A 16,792-nucleotide genomic window follows, 5' to 3' on the forward strand; every position below is an offset into this window, starting at 1 on the left:
CTTGTCTTCTCCTAGCACCACACCAAATCCAGCATGGGACACTCGAGTTACTTTAGGGTCATACCAACCAATCATTTGAGCAGCAGCAAATACTGTCTGGAAGTGCACAGACTACAAAGCAACAGAAATAGAAAGTTACTTGCTAGTTCTCTAATAACAATAACAATAACAATAACAACAACAACAACAATAATAATAAAAATAAAGACTTAGGCTCTTGTGCTTAGGAATAAAGATTTATAAAACTCAAATCACAAATTTTGTGAGGCAAGTGTTATTATAAAAGCTCTTTTTTGGGCCGGCCCGGTGGTACACTGGAGAGTGCGCCGCTTGGGAGAGCGGCGGCGCTCCCGCCGAGGGTTCGGATCCCATGTGGAGACCGGTTCCCGCTCACTGGCTGAGTGCGGTGCGGGTGCAACACCGAGGGTTACGATCCCGTTGCCGGTCCCCGGTACGGGCGTGACACCGAGGGTTGCAATCCCATTACCGGTCAGTAAAAAAGACAAAAAAAGGAAAAAAAAAAAAAAAAAAAAGCTCTTTTTTTATTCCCTACATAAGAGAAACAGTAAGAGCAAGACTGTTATACTTTCTATGTTCAAAGGTTTTAGAAGCAACTGAATTAAGGGCTGGTTCATATGCAATAACTTCAATCAAATTTTAGGTCTAGCAACAACCCTATCAATAGGAACAATCGCTGTGGTTCAGAGAAGTAACCTTTTCCAGTTTGTGAAGAAAAGCTGGAAAGCTGGGAAGTGTCTAGGTTTGGCTAGGTTCAAACTCTGTTCTTTCTCCTATGTTACACCAATGTTCTGAATCTTAGTCTTTGGGGAACATTTATACAGTTTTCCAGTGCCAAATGCCAACAACCTTACCATACTGTCTCTCCTCCAAGCAGACAATGTAAGAACATATAAAAATCTACCAACTTACTTGTCCACTGTCCACCACATAGATAATCATATCTGCTTTTTCCTCAAATAGTCTTTGTTTAATAGCAGCCAGGTCAGATGTATCATAGGTATAGCCTCCATCGGATTTTACTATGGTTAGTGGTATGGAACACCCTGGGACAAACACAATCTTTCTGCCATCATCTACTTGCACAAATCCTAGAAAAAAAAAACTTTATTAGTAATGTTAGAAGAATCCTCAAGGAATAAGAATGTTTAGTCATTCTAAGACTGTAAACAGTCATTCTAGGATTATTTTAGAAAATATTTACTAGGGCCGGCCTGGTGGCGCACTCGGTAGAGTGTGGTGCTTGGGGGCGCGGCGGCGCTCCCGCGGAGGGTTCAGGTCCCATATAGAGACCGGTCCGCTCACTGGTTGAGCGCGGTGCGGGCGCAACACCGAGGGTTGCGATCCTGTTGCCGGTCGTGGTACGGGCGCGACACCGAGGGTTGCGATCCCGTTACCAGTCACGAAAAAAGACAAAAAGGAAAAAAAAAAAGAAAATATTTACTAGAGAGCTGAAGAAATCACAGAATTGTTTTCTTACCAGGATATACTAGAAGCCTTGGAAAATGGCTACTGTCAAGGTTGTCTGGGAACCCAGCGTGCTGTCAGGGCACAGGTCAGATATCCTGGCAGTTTTCTAGACTCACACTACACTTGGCTCCCTAACTCTTTATAGAACACCTCACTGGGGCCCACCTGCTCAGTAGGCCCAGAAAATGAAAATCTGTGCTTTGTTTCCAAGATGGAGCCATAACTTTCCTCTTGGAGAAAGATGCAATTCCTATACTGACCTCTTACAATATGCTAAAAAGAAGTTAACACTGTCACAGGGTCTAGGAAACAAACATGGCAGGATTTAGCACTTGGTATAAGCAGTGGAAAGAAAAAATAAAAATGTTTATATACTCATGATGAAAAAGGCAAAATTCGGGCCAGCCCGGTGGCGCACTGGAGAGTGCGCCGCTTGGGAGTGTGGAGGCGCTCCCGCCGAGGGTTCGGATCCCATGTGGAGACCGGTTCCCGCTCACTGGTTGAGCGCGGTGCGGGCGCAACACCGAGTGTTGCGATCCTGTTGCCGGTCCCCGGTATGGGCGCGACACCGAGGGTTGCGATCCCGTTACCGGTCAGTAAAAAAGACAAAAAAGGAAAAAAAAAAAAAAAAAAAAAAAGGCAAAATTCTTGGATGCACAAAGGGACAGGAAAGAACGTGATGATAATAACAAAAGTGTTTGAGTATTACTATGTGCCATATACTGTACTAAGTCTTAAATTTAACCTTCACAGTAACTGTATGCAGTATATAATTCTATGATTTCTTACAGTTTAGGAAACTGAGGCTTAGTAAGGTAAAGGCACTATACAACAGTGGTTAAAAATGTAAACTCTGAAGCTAGACTGCCTAGGTTTGAATCTCAGACTTATCACTTATTAGCTATATGACCTTGAAAGTTACTAACTACCCTATGCCTGCTTTCTCATAAAAACAAAACAAAAACCAGAAAATCCAATTTGAGGAGGCTACTGCTAGACAAAAATGGGACAAGCTGAGCATTACAAATAATAAAGGCGAATAATTGAAAAATATAACATATATTAAATCCCATTCACAATAATGCTAAAATCAAACAACTCGCTTGTCATATCTAGAGATGCTAAGAAACGAATCCTTTATTCTGACAATTGATAAATAAAAGTAATCAAGGACTTATACGAACTGTACCTCAGGCAAACCAAGACAATTAGGTGACCAAATTCTGCATAGGAGAATCCCAAGTGACAAATGGAGGAGGAATAACAGAACACTACCATTTTCCAACTGTTAATGCAGTAGTGGATCAAAGTCATCATCATAAATAGGAGGGAAAAGTCTGATGGAGAAATTTATGGATACAGCAGGCTGACAGCATCCGAACTCACCAATCAATGTTATCATCACAGAAAGAAAGCCAATGATACACTGCTTATAATTTGCAAATAAAAGAAAAGCCAAAAAAACCACCCCCCCCCCCCCAAAAAAAAAAAAAAACCAAAAAAACCCCCCCCCCCCCCAAAAAAAAACACAAACCAGAATCTAATGAAGCCTCTTTAGAAAATACAGATAGAGGAATTATGTTAAATAACACCATATGGGAAATTCTGTAGGACAAACAGCCATTTCTTCAACAATAAAAGAAATAAAAAAGGTAGGGGGTGGCTATGGATTTACGGAACTTAAGATAAAAATCAAACAAATGTAATGTGTAGACTCTAAAAACACTAATGATTTAAAAAGTTACAAATCAATTTTGGACAGTTGAACTCTATTTCATGGTAGTAAAAATTACTATTAATTTTCTTGGTGTGATAATGGTACTGTGGTTTTCAGGTGGGAGGAAGGGCCTGTTCTTTCAGAGACCTATACCAAAGTAGTTATGGATGAAATTATATGATGTAAGCAGTGTGTGGAAGATTCAGATATAATAAGGTTGGCCATTATTGATACTCATTAAAGCTGGGTGATGAGTACATGAAGTTGAGGGTTACTATAAATTCTCTCCACTTTTGCCTATGTTTGAAAATTTCTATAATAAAAAGTTAAAAAAAAAAGTAGAGTGCTTACCTTTATCTTCAAATTCCTTTACAACATCATTCATCCTATCTTGATAAAAAGATTCTCCTCTCTCTATTAATGAGATGTCCAATGCATCATAGATTTTATTAAACTCTAGGGAAAAATAAAGAGGAATAAAGATAAAAATAAATTTTTATTGCCACCAAATAAAGAAAATGCATTATAATTTAAAAAAACAGGACACACACCTTACATTAAATTTATTATTTAATCACAACATTTGAAAGGAAGAAATTAATTACATAAAAAATTTATGATACAGAACATTACATACATGCTGCCATTGTGGCAAAGTGGAAAGAATATGGTAAGATACATATCAAAATATTAACAGTAGGGGGCCGTGCCCGTGGCGCACTCGGGAGAGTGCGGCGCTGGGAGCGCAGGAGCGCTCCCGCCGCGGGTTCGGATCCTATATAGAGATAACCGGTGCGCTCACAGCGCTCACTGGCTGAGCACAGTGCGGCCGGTCTCAAAAAGGACAAAAAAAAAAAAAAAAAAAAAATTAACAGTAGGTAGGACTATAAATAATTTTATTTTCTTTTTTGCCTTTATACTTTTTTTGCATAAGGAACATGTACTGTACTTCTGGTATAACCCTTTTTCTTTTAATGCTTATTGGTACATATTTGTGGGGTACAGTTTATTGTTTCGATACATGCATATACTATACATTGATTCACTCAGGGTAGAAAGCACATCTTTGTACCCATTTTTATTTATTTTTTTAACACTTGAGAATCTCCTGTTATTGACTAACTTTTAAAAAATTAATTCTTAAAAAACGTAAACAAGAAGAAAAAAAAAGCCTTTCCTATTTGGAAATATTTCAAATTATTTACTGAGTTTTCTTACAGTTTTTCCTAATTTGTACCATTTACCTGTCTGTCTAGCTATATTCATTAGTAACACTGTAGCATTATAAAACATTTTACTATCCAGTGCTGAAAACCAGTCATCATTAGTCTTCTTTTTCAAATATTCTACTGACTATTCTTATTCATTTACTAATCAAAGTGATCTTTAAAATTATTTTGTCAAGTCTGAAACCTTGAAATTGCCTTAAAACTTTGAGAACTAGGAACCTTGGCATGGCACCCTATTCAAACATTCTGTTACATCTTGTTGTATATTTCTCTTCATCTTGGTCCTAACACATTTCTGGATAAATTCATTCTAAGAATTTTATAGTTTTGGTTGCTATTGTCAATAGGATCTTTTCTTTTTCCTTTCTAATTAATTTTTGCTAACTTCTAAGAAAGATAAATTTTGCACCTGACTTATTATTAAACTTTTTTATTAGTTGTTTCAGTTCCAGAAAAATGTTTTAAAAAAATCTATTTGCCTCTCTTCAAAAGTTTAAAATGTCAAGGTCAATTCTGAATAAAGACTAAAGAAAACTATATGCATAGTATTTGCTAGATAAATGAACAAAGTCTAGAAACACACCTTGGCGGGAGATATCACAGATAAGCTTCCAAGCTTTTGTAATATCTGGACTTTTACTCTGGAGTAGAACTACACAATGATATGCTCGCTTCTTAAATTCCTCCTCAGTATCAAACCTCTTCTTAGATTCCTGTGTTTTAACAAAAAAGTAAAAGTTGTAAAAGACCAAATCTTGTATTTCTAGATAAAGAATTTATTCATTATTCATTTCTAAAAACACACACACATACACAGAGTGAAAAAGTGAAAATTTAGAACTCCAGAACAAGTGCTCTGCCTCAATAGTTAAGAATATTGTTACAATTGAATATGTCAAAGAACCCTCTTATTTCTTTTGAAATCATTTTTCTTGAAAATACAAAAATCTCACCCTAGTCCTCCCTCTACTTTTCCAATTCACAAAAGCCTACTTCATACCAATACTTCTGTGTTCAAGGAGAGTTAATAATGAACTGCTAACAGGTAGGATTGAATTTTCTGTGCCCCATTCTCCCTTTTGAATATGGTCTTTAATTAATTTTTTAAGTTAAAAACAAAAAAATTGATAATCCCACCCCAAACTACTCAGTAACAACATTTTGGTGTATAACTCCAGATATTTCTTTGCAAATACACATCCTTTTTTTTTTTTTTTTTTTTTTTTTTTTTTTTTTTTTTTTTTTTTTTAAGATGACCGGTAAGGGGATCTCAACCCTTGGCTTGGTGCTGTCAGCACCACGCTCAGCCAGTGAGCAAACCGGCCATCCCTATATAGGATCCGAACCCATGGCCTTGGTGTTATCATCACCGCACTCTACCGAGTGAGCCACGGGCCGGCCCAAATACACATCCGTTTTAACAAAAGTTGGCAATAGCTTTTCTTTACTAGCAATGTATCACGAACATTTTCTTGCAATAATAGATCTGCTTCCTTATATTCAAAGTACAGGGCTACAAGAGATGACTTTATCAATAATTATTTTACCAGTCTCATATCAGTAAACACTTGACTAATTTTCAATTTTTCATTAGAAAACACTTATGAAAAGACAAAAACCAAAAAACAAAAAACAAAACAAAAAACCAACCAAAAGCCAAAAAATCCCACAAATGTTTACTTTTTAATGCAGCAATCTTATTTTTGGTATCTATTATAAGGAAATAATTTTAAAAAGGGAAAAAACCCACATGTATGAAGTTATTTACTGGATAGTGGCTCCCCCAAAATGAAAAAAAAAATTCAGTAGGGGATTAATGGTAACTGTGGTATACCAATCCAACAAAACAATGTGCAGTCATACCATAAAGTAACATGCAAAAGTTTACAATAAAATGTTAAATAAGCACAATACAAAAACTATATTATAATGATAAACAATGCAATAAATGTTTGTATACAGATAAGTCAAGAAGGAGGCAAAGAAAGGTGACCCATATGGGTGATTAAAAATTATGGATGACTTGTAAATGTGTCTTTTAAAAACAGTTCTTGCCAGAACCGAGGTTACCAGAGGTGGGGGAGGGGATGGGGGGTTAGCTAGAAATTGGTAAAGGGCCACAAAAAAAAGATTACATTGTGTAATGCTGAATATACTAATTATCCTGATTTCAGCATCACATATTGCACACAGGTACTGATATTCAATATGGTACCCCACAGATATGTACAAAAAATAGAAGTAGGCCGGCCCGTGGCTCACTCGGTAGAGTGCGGTGCTGATAACACCAAGGCCACAGGTTCGGATCCTATATAGGGATGGCCGGTTTGCTCACTGGCTGAGCCTGGTGCTGACAACACCAAGCCAAGGGTTGAGATCCCCTTACCGGTCATCTTTAAAAAAAAAAAAAAAAGAAGTAAATGAAAATAAAAAAGTGACCCTTAGGTTAAAAAAACATAACAGCAAAACTGTTCTTGGAGGCTGGCTGATTAGCTCAGTTGGTTAGAGTGTGGTGTTATAACACCAAAGTCAAGGGTTCAGATCCCCATATTAGCCAGCTGCCAAAAAACCAAAAAACAACTGTTCTTACATATACTTAATAATATCCTCAAAATATATAAAATTGAGAACAGCATCAACAAATTTTAAATACTAAAATGTATTTTGATTAACAAAACCCTAAATTCACTTAACAATAGGTAATGTGGTAGAATTTAATTTTTAACACACACCAATAAATAAAGAAAGTAAGACATGTTAAAGGGTAGGGATGGCTATTCCTATGAGTACAATCAAATGCAATAAATCCAGTTGTGTTTCTATGTACACAACACAATACAATGAACCTTGGGGGTGAGGAATGGGGGTGCGGGGGTGGTTCTTTCTAAGCACACAACCAAATACAATAGATCAAGAAATCAAAAAGAATTCAGTTTTTCAAGTAGATAAACTAAATGATATGGCTTTTTATTTTCATTCACGTGATGTCATATCATTATGGCTAGGCCAATGTACGTGAACAAAGTTAATGTTTAATAAGTAATTTAAGTTCAAGAGAGTGTCATTTATATAGAGAGAATAGGACATGGGTGGAACAATGGCCTTCAGAAGTTGAGCAACTTTCAGGGCTGGCCTGTGGCTCACTTGGGAGACTGTGGTGCTGATAACACCAAGGCCAAGGGTTGGGATCCCTATATAGGGATGGCCGGTTAGCTCACTTGAGAGAGCGTGGTGCTATCAACACCAAGTCAAGGATCAAGATCTCCTTACCGGTCATCTTTCAAGAAAAAAAAAAAAGAAGTTGAGCAACTTTCATTAACTCTATAGTAACCTTAAATACCATTTTGAACTCCCTAAGGAAAATGGATAATTATGATGAATGCTAAGCACACAAATAATAACAATAAATGGTATCAAACCTTATAAAAGGCCTGAAGATCCCCAATAGGAGGTGAAACTGTTAGATAATCTGGAAATTTATCTTGTAGATGAGCAATGAGCATGCCAAACTGGGTCCCCCAATCTCCTATATGGTTTAACCTAATATCAAAGAACATAAAATCACTTAAAAAAAAGATAAAGATGTTTAAATTAGAGGAATTATATTCTAATAGAAACCACTAACATTTAAGTGCCAGTACATCACATTTGGCAATATCTATTTACTTGGCTGTTTACTCAACTCGTCTATAAACTTCACAACAGGGGAAGACGATGTTATGTTCAGCTCTATATACCCAGTAACAGAGTCTGCACATAGCAGGCATCCAGGATTTATTGCATGAAAAAATATCCTATCAATGGACCTTACTGTTTATTGTGTAGCTAACAGGGACAATGACAGCTGAGCCAATGTTGGCCATTCCCACAATTTTATGAAAATTTAACTTTTCAACCAATTATCTTGGTGTAATTTAGACCAATGGTTACCAAATGTCAATGGACAAAATTCCTCAAAATACCTCAAAATAGTGTTCATCTAACCACTTCTCATTCCTCTCTGCTTTTATCTAATCCCAAACCACCAAGTCATCTGTCAACTGGATTATGACAGCCTAGTCACATTACACTATAGTCTCCCTTCGTTGCCACAGCAGCCAGAGTAATCTTTAATTAGATCATATTGCTCCACTAATTAAAACTTCCCAGTGGCTTCCCATCACACTTAGAATAAAATCCCAATTTCTTACCATGGTCTACAAGGTCCAACATAATCTGTTTCTTGCCTACCTCTCCCCCTACTAGAATATAAACCCCTACTATATAGGAGGCACTAAAGAAATATCTGTGGAATGAATGGAGGAGCTTCATCCTTGGTTCCACCCCACAAGAGTCTAAAAAAAGTAAAAAAGCAAAAAAAGTTCAGAGGAGGAGCCCAGGACATATTTGCTAAGTTTACTGGGTGATTATAAAGCAGAACTAACTCATGAGCCACTGATTTAGTCAAAGATTCTTTCTCAAGTGAGGTGTTTCACTTTGTATAGAAATTTCCAAGCAAAGGCAAGAGCACGTACCTTAGCACGTCATATCCTGCAAATTCAAAGAGGCGGGACATACTCTCTCCTATGATAGTTGACCTGAGGTGGCCTACATGCATCTCTTTAGCTAAGTTGGGAGAGGAAAAGTCAATTACAACCTGCGATAGACAATAAAAAGAGAAAGAGATGTTTAAAAAGGGCAGACACAATTTATTCTGCCAACAAATTCATTAATAACATAATTACTAATAAATAATAAATTAATAATAAATTCAGACAAACATTAACTTGGGCTGTAATTCAACTGTGTTAGATTTTCTGATGGACGTTATTAACTAAAAAAAAAATTCATTTACACAAATTATCTATCCTCTACTTCAGCAATACCTGTGTAAGTATCAGCTGGCTACTTCAAATACCTTGCAAAATGAAGTGGGAAAAAAAATCAGGTAACACGCCAGACCCAAGAGAAAGGCTACTTCACAATTACTTCCATAATCCCAAATATTAATGTTTAAATCTCAATGTAAAAAGTGAAAGCCATTCCTAGTTATAGCACTTTCCACACAATTCTAAGATGATTAATACATCAATAGACAATTGTACATATACCCTTTTATTTTCTCCAAGAGCAGGTAGTTGAACTCCATTCACCAAGAGATTGGTCAACTGTTGTGATACAAAATCCTTTCTTAAGTGGACATTAATAAAACCTAATGGACAGAAGAGAAAAAATATCAGATAATCCCATCTTGAATGACTGCTCACCCCAAAGGATTTTCTCAATTTCATTTATGTTGGTCCAGAGTGCTGACCTAGTTCTGGTCAAACTCTTCAGGATTCCAACACCACGTGGGGCTTTGACTTGAGCACTTTTGTAAGCTCCTATTTCAACATATATTTCAGACCTTTACCACTCTCCCAAAAGCTTCCAACTTAATTCAGAGCCCCTTCACTTTCAGCAAATGATTTGGTTTGCCTCGAAACAGCAAAAAAGGGCTCTTTCACCACAGGCTTTCCCATTATTTATTCCCTTTCTGCTGATGAAAAACTCAATGATAGGGAGGTAAAGTAAGTCATCCAAGATCAGGCAGCTAAGTGGTAGCTGGGTCTAGACTAAAACCTTGATTTCCTAACTCACAATCCAAGGTGCTTTCACCATCCTATTCAGTATATAAATTTCAACCCTCTATTTAAAATGGTTTTCATTTTCTCATTTCAAAAACGACTCATCAAAAATACAACTATTAAGAAGGATAACATTATGTCATACCAGGACCAGCAATTTCAACTTTTTCAATACATTCATTGTCTGGGAGGTGCTTGGTAATGTTTTCAGCAATTTCTCTTGGATTAACTTTCTGTTCCTTGGTTTTGAGCATCTATAACACAATATAGAAATTCATTTCACAACAGATTTCATCAGGTTACTTGGAAATGCACAACTGACAAAGCATGAGATGAATTTTACATAAAACCTATCTAAAGGCAGAAGCAGAGAAGTCACTGAGAATACAACAATTTGCTATTATTTATGTAAACAGTAATGATAATACTTAAGAAAATCAAATCACCAAGAGTGACTCAATAATAATACATCACCTGAGAAATACCCATAGCACTATTACACTGATAATCCCCAAACTTGGGCTGCTGACTTGGTGTCACTAGCAGAGGAGGGTTTTCCAAATTTGGATACGCAGCTTTAATGGCACAACCAAAGAGCTCTTGTAGGCGGTTATTGATGTTCATCATATTTTTAGTTGGTTTGCTCCTTTCTGCTTGAAGACTCTAGGAAAAGAATGAAAATATGTCAATAAAGTACTACATCATCATACAAAATTTCCCCAAATATTGTGAGAACCGTTTAAATATCTTGAGAAGAAACAAAAGGAAACATGCACTCATAATGCGATGCTCTCAAATCTGAGATGTGTTGAGACACATAATAGGTCAAGTCCTTCCTAGGCATCTAAGATATCGATAAGAAATGCCTTGAGGTCTTGCTTTCTACATCTGTTTTATCAGAACAGAAACTGGGAGGAGGGAGTAAGAAGGAATGATTGAATCCGCTTTTCAGCTTCTCCAAAGCTCTGAGAAAATAATAGTGTAAAATTAGCCCTACATTACTTCATATCAAATACTGGAAGTAAAAACTCAATGAACAAAAAAACAAAAAATGCATTCAAAGGAGCTAATATCAATATGCCAGAAAAATTAGTTTTGTCTCATTGTTAAATAATCCCATGTTGGACCTATTCCTTCCTACCTCCTATTTCCAATTTCCCTTGAAGTGTAATATGTTCATTTAAGATGGTGTATAATTACCTCTATTACTGCACTTATCATACACAAAATTCTGTTTCCACCACTAGCCTGCTGGATGCAGGGAAAGTGTCTAGTTCATGGCTCTATCCCTGGCACCTAGCATTGTACCTACTATATAGGAAGATATCAAAAATGGTAAATAAACACATATGCTTTTAATGGAATATAAATGAAAATGCTGCCTATACAGTCATCACAATCTTATGTTAATCAAAAATGCCAATGTTGTGAAATATTAGCAGCAACAATGAAAGCTAATATTCAAGTATGTACTGTCAAGATTTGAGCCAAGACCATTATTTGCATGCATTAGCTTATTCCATCTTCACAACAAAATTGAGTTTCTTACTATTATCATGATTTCTATGTGAGCTAGAGATTAAGTAACTTGCCAAAGATAAAGAATAAGTGACAATGCCAGGATTCAAACTCAAGTCTATCAGAATGGGGAGTCCAAGTTCTGTTATTATCATCCCTATCTTCATCACCATAAGAAATCATAACCTTAAACTTACTAAAACTTCATTTTAAGTTTTTTTTTTTTCCTTTTTGTCTTTTTTACTGACCGGTAACGGGATCGCAACCCTTGGTGTTGCGCCCGCACCACGCTCAGCCAGTGAGCGGGAACCGGTCTCCACATGGGATCCGAACCCTCGGCGGGAGTGCCGCCGCACTCCCAAGTGGCGCACTCTCCAGTGCGCCACCAGGCCGGCCCCATTTTAAGTTTTTAATCAATAATTTATTCCCTCTGTGGTAACATACTCAAAAAAGGGAAGATATGATTTTCACAACCTGAAGATTTCTAACGCAAATACTAAAGTTACTTAGATATAATCATAACACCAAAGCTTACTGTAATAAATTTCGATTTTTTATTTTTAAAGGATAGGGTAACAGGTATGTATGTATGTTTTGGGGTGTATACATATTATACACAGGCATGCACACACGAAACCCACTGTACTTGATTTTTGTACCATGCAAATTAATATTTAATTATAATCAATTTAACACTTTTTCTCTACCTGTCTCATATGTGTAAGTCTTTTTCTCCCCTAAAATGGTAAGCTCCATGATATTAAGAAATATTATATATGGTATGAGCATCTCTGCTATAACTTTATATAAGCATTCCGAAAAACCTCACATTATGCAAAAATTACATCCTAAAAACAACAGAGCTTTTGAGAAAATTAGGAGTAGAAGTAGATTACTCAAAATCTATGTGATTTTGTAACATGAGAGCTATCACAACAGTAACCCTAAAGTCATCAGTGGTAAAGAGATATCTGTAACTCCTAATAAATAAGTAATAAATAAATACAAGACTTTATCTTAAAAAAAAGATATGGACAGCTCAATGGAAGGGGGTATAAGGAATAAGTGAGGCTGCTGAGTAATGAAAAGAAAGGTAAAATTCCTCCCTCCAAGACAATCAAGTAAGAGCATGTGGCCAAAGTGAGCCAGGGTGAATGGGCATCACACATAATATTTTATTCCTCTGTGGCTTGCTGTTTTTGGTTCTGTATCCAGTGTTCAGTCGCTTACTTGGTAGGGCAAAATATTTGTGAAAGAACCAAGGTGACTTCCACATTACATTGACAACATTCTCATATCTACAGGATAGCAAATTTGCATTACAGAAACGTGTATTAGAGTACTGTGGGGATGCTTGCCAGAACTTATTCTACCCTAGTGGCCTTCTGAGTTTTGGAACATCTACAATCTCCCTGCACAGATTACTTAGCAAACAAAGCAGGGAAAGGATGGAATGCTATGTTTGTGTAAGATAAGGGGGGGTGACACAAGCAGTTGCGAGGAGTCTGGGAATCTTCCACTTCAACAGATTTCTCTCTTTGGCACAGTTCTACCTTTGTCTCTAAGACATTTACAAGTTTTAGCTCCCACCCCAGAGGTTGTGGAGTACAGTGCACAGCCCTGAATTATAGTCCACCCTATCCTTCACCCATCAATAAACTTTGACGATGATAATTTATGGAGTTGCCTTTTTCATTTTTGGTTTCAAGATACTTTCACAGTCTAGAGGCTATTTTATTTTAGCTTGGCACTCAGAGAGAATACACTGTACTTCCTTTTGTACCTTTTTCCCACATAGGTTCTAGCACATATTAGGCATGTGTATTAGGCCGTTTCTATTGCTTATAACAAAATACCTGAAACTGGGTATTTTGTAAAGAAAACAAAATTTATTGCTTAGTTTCGGAGGCTGGGAAGTCCAAGGTGCAAGGAACACATCTGGTGGTGGTGACAATGACCCAGGGGTCTCACATTGCAAGACGGTGGAAGCAGAGTGAGACTAACCTCCTCATTCACTCTCCTTTTAAAACCCTCAGAACCATGCTCCTGACCACCATTTTTAACCCATTCATTACAGTGTGGAGCTGCAACCTAATCACTTCCTCAAGATCCCACCTTTCAATTAACATAACAGGATTTCCTACCCTCTTAACCCTGTCACAGTGGGGGTCAAGTTTTCAGGGGGACACTCAATCCACAGCAGCATGTAATAATACTTTTGAACTAAAATAAATAAAACAGAGAATAAAGTATAAATACGTGTGGAATGAATGACATAACCAGAAAGATAAGATTCCTTGGGGAAGATTCCATGGAAAAGGAATTTTGTGATTTAAGAAGCCTCAAAGACAAAGCTATTTCAAACATAGCAGATCACAAACAGGTAATAAAAAAAACTCCATGGGAATGGGGCAGGCAGGGACTAAGATGAGTAAATGAAATCAGCTTTGGGAAAAAGATGTAATGCCAGTGTGGCCTGCCTGAAAGTGGTGTACACAGAGGAAAACAATTATAGGAATGAGGTCATACTCAGGGATGTGTCATTAGCAAACCTGAAAGGCAGGCCAAAAAACTGAAGCAATATTTTTTGACAAGATTGATAAACATTGTTAGATTATGAGGCATTAAACAAATATAGCACAGGCTTCATGGAGGAAAAAAAGGTTTTAAAACATTAAGTGGGGGAAAAAACCCCAAATAATGCTGCAAAATACAATTATAAAAATAAAATTATAAAATAACCAACTTATGACAGAGATGGTATGTGGGTATGTTTTAAAATATTTCCTTTATGATAGAGGCAAATGATTCAAATATCAAAAAAAAATTTTAAATAAAAGGCATGGCTACAAGCTGTTGAAAGAAATGTCTCGACCCTACTTATATACTGCATTAAGCTAGCTAAACATTTACTATGATGCAACATTTCAAAGGGTCCTGGAAGGACAGGACAATTCCAACTTCTCCATTATTTGCACTAACTCAGTCCTAACTTGTTTGATGCAGTGAAAAGAATCGGGTTTCTCAGGTACAGAAAGAGAAATAATGTATGTTCTCACTCATAACTGGGAGCTGAATCCATAAACAAACAAATGAATAATAAAGAGAGACAGACAGAAAGAAAGAAAGAACAATCACAGTTATATGTTGAACTTTTAGAAAACTAGAGGTGGAAATTGGGAACGCAGGGGGAGGAGGAGGGGGGCTAGTGAGGAACTGGTCAATGGACACAAAGAATGATTGCATATTGTAATGATGAATAAGCTAACTATACTGATCTAACCACCACATGTTGTACACGATTACTGAAAATCAACGTTGCACCCCACATGTATGCATAATAAAAAAATTAAAATAAAAAAATTTATAAAAACAAAAACCAAAACAAAACAACAACAAAAAGAATAGGGCTTCTGGCCTCCTCTTTCCAAATTCTATAGTGTATACTTTCAGAATATTTGGTAACAAAGGTTTTTAAAAAGATATAATAATTCAAACCGGAAAATGAAATTGGAATACGGAGTACTCACCTTTCGAAGAATATTCAGTCGATACTTTAATTTTGAATTTTCTTCTCGCAAATGCCCTAAATTTGGAGAAGCTTCTAAACAGCCACAGTTTTTCAACCGATCAATTTCAGCAGTCAGAGATTTAATCTCTTTTTCCTACGAAAGGAAAGTCATTTTATTCAGTCTAGTATGATCAATGACTTCCATATGACAAATTGTCCCATGAACTTCCTCAATTCACCTCTCCACCAGGGCAGGGCAGAGGTGATTAGAATGATTAACTTTTCCTTTGACAAGCTGTGATATTTTTTCTCCTCTGAGACTTTTGCTGACATTAGCATATTATCCTTGATAAGAAAAGAACTGAGCATGTACGTATGTGTTAGGAGAGAGGAATAGGAGTGTTAAGCATATAATGGGAAAATCCTCATATCCCTAGTTTCTAGCTTAGGCTTACTAAACCAGTCTGATTTAATTAAGTTTCAGGGCGACCAATCTACTTTTATTCACAAACCTTTTTTTTTTCCGTAGCTGGCAGGTACAGGGATTGAACCCTAGACCGTTGTGTTATTAACACCACACATTACCAGCTGAGCTAACTGGCCAGCCCCTATTCCCAAATCTTATGAATTGGGACTCTCTTAAAAACGAAATATCTCTTGACATGTTCAAAATAGTCAGCGCTCTGTATCTACAGGTTCTGCATCCATGGATTCAACCAACTGTGGATAGAAAATATCTTAAAAAACAAAAACAATACAACAATAAAAAAAAATACAAATAAAAATATAATACAGTACAGCAACTACTTACAAGCATTCATATTGTATTAGGTATTATAAGTAGTCTAGAGATGATTTAAAGTATATGGGAGGATGTGCATACATTATATGCAAATACCGTACTACACTATTTTATATCAGCGATTTGAACGTCCCAGATTTTGGTACCCTCGAGGGTACTGGAACCAACACCCCTCCCTCAACCCATCCTACAGAAGGGCAAGTGTAGGGTGTCTGTCTTTTGCCCTTTCTAGGACTAAACGATTTTCCCATTTTTTCCTATTTCCAATGTTTTAGGTCCTCGACCAGGATTTGTACGTTAATATCTAAAACCAAAGACATGTCAATTCAGAAAGAAAGCTTCCAACTTAGCTGCAAAACTCAGGGGGAGTCAAAGGGTCGGATCCCAGTACTGGCCAGCCGTCAAAACAAAACCAAACAAAACCTCGGAGGGAGATTTCTCACCTGAAATTTCAGAAAGTTTACCAGCAGATAAATAAAGCCAAAAAAAAAAAAAAAACTTGCCTGCCGGAGACCAGCTCCAGTCAAGTTGGGGGTCTTTGAAAGAGGGATGGAGAGGCAGCGAAAATAAAAAACACAGGCAGAGACTTTGGTTCCTTTGAAGCACGTTCTCACCCTATGGGTTGTCAGCGCTGTCGCAGCCAGAGCAGCTAAAGCAGCTGAAGCAGCCTTCAGACTAAAAACAGCATTTTTATTTGTTACATAACACGGGGGAGTTAATGTGGGCATTTTAACTACATAAACCTTTAAAATCATCAAACCAATAGTTAAACGGAAACTTTTCTTAAAATTACGTCAGTTCTCATAAAATTAATAATCCACAAAGTTAAATAAAACTCGGTGGTCAGCCAATTCTTTCTGGTGATTATATCTGTTGTGGTTGATTAGTCCGTGACTCACTTTTTTTTTTTTTTTTTTTTTT

The 16,792-nt window shown here is 36.8% G+C and overlaps 1 protein-coding gene across 1 annotated transcript in view; it reads right to left on the bottom strand.

Moving 5' to 3' along the window:
* RARS (arginyl-tRNA synthetase) overlaps positions 1 to 16,792 on the bottom strand; it is a 29,997-nt gene that overhangs the window by 10,070 nt on the left and 3,135 nt on the right. Inside the window, exons 2-11 of the mRNA XM_008572401.1 lie at positions 15,089 to 15,223; positions 10,515 to 10,703; positions 10,186 to 10,294; positions 9,525 to 9,625; positions 8,949 to 9,070; positions 7,854 to 7,974; positions 5,018 to 5,147; positions 3,557 to 3,661; positions 931 to 1,109; positions 2 to 111 (exon numbers count right to left, since the gene is read on the bottom strand). Of these exons, the coding sequence (XP_008570623.1) occupies positions 2 to 111; positions 931 to 1,109; positions 3,557 to 3,661; positions 5,018 to 5,147; positions 7,854 to 7,974; positions 8,949 to 9,070; positions 9,525 to 9,625; positions 10,186 to 10,294; positions 10,515 to 10,703; positions 15,089 to 15,223 (1,301 nt within the window). The remainder of the gene's footprint in view (position 1; positions 112 to 930; positions 1,110 to 3,556; positions 3,662 to 5,017; positions 5,148 to 7,853; positions 7,975 to 8,948; positions 9,071 to 9,524; positions 9,626 to 10,185; positions 10,295 to 10,514; positions 10,704 to 15,088; positions 15,224 to 16,792) is intronic.

Source organism: Galeopterus variegatus, unplaced genomic scaffold (assembly GCF_000696425.1).
Source record: "Galeopterus variegatus unplaced genomic scaffold, G_variegatus-3.0.2 Scaffold780, whole genome shotgun sequence".
Lineage (NCBI taxonomy): Eukaryota > Metazoa > Chordata > Mammalia > Dermoptera > Cynocephalidae > Galeopterus > Galeopterus variegatus.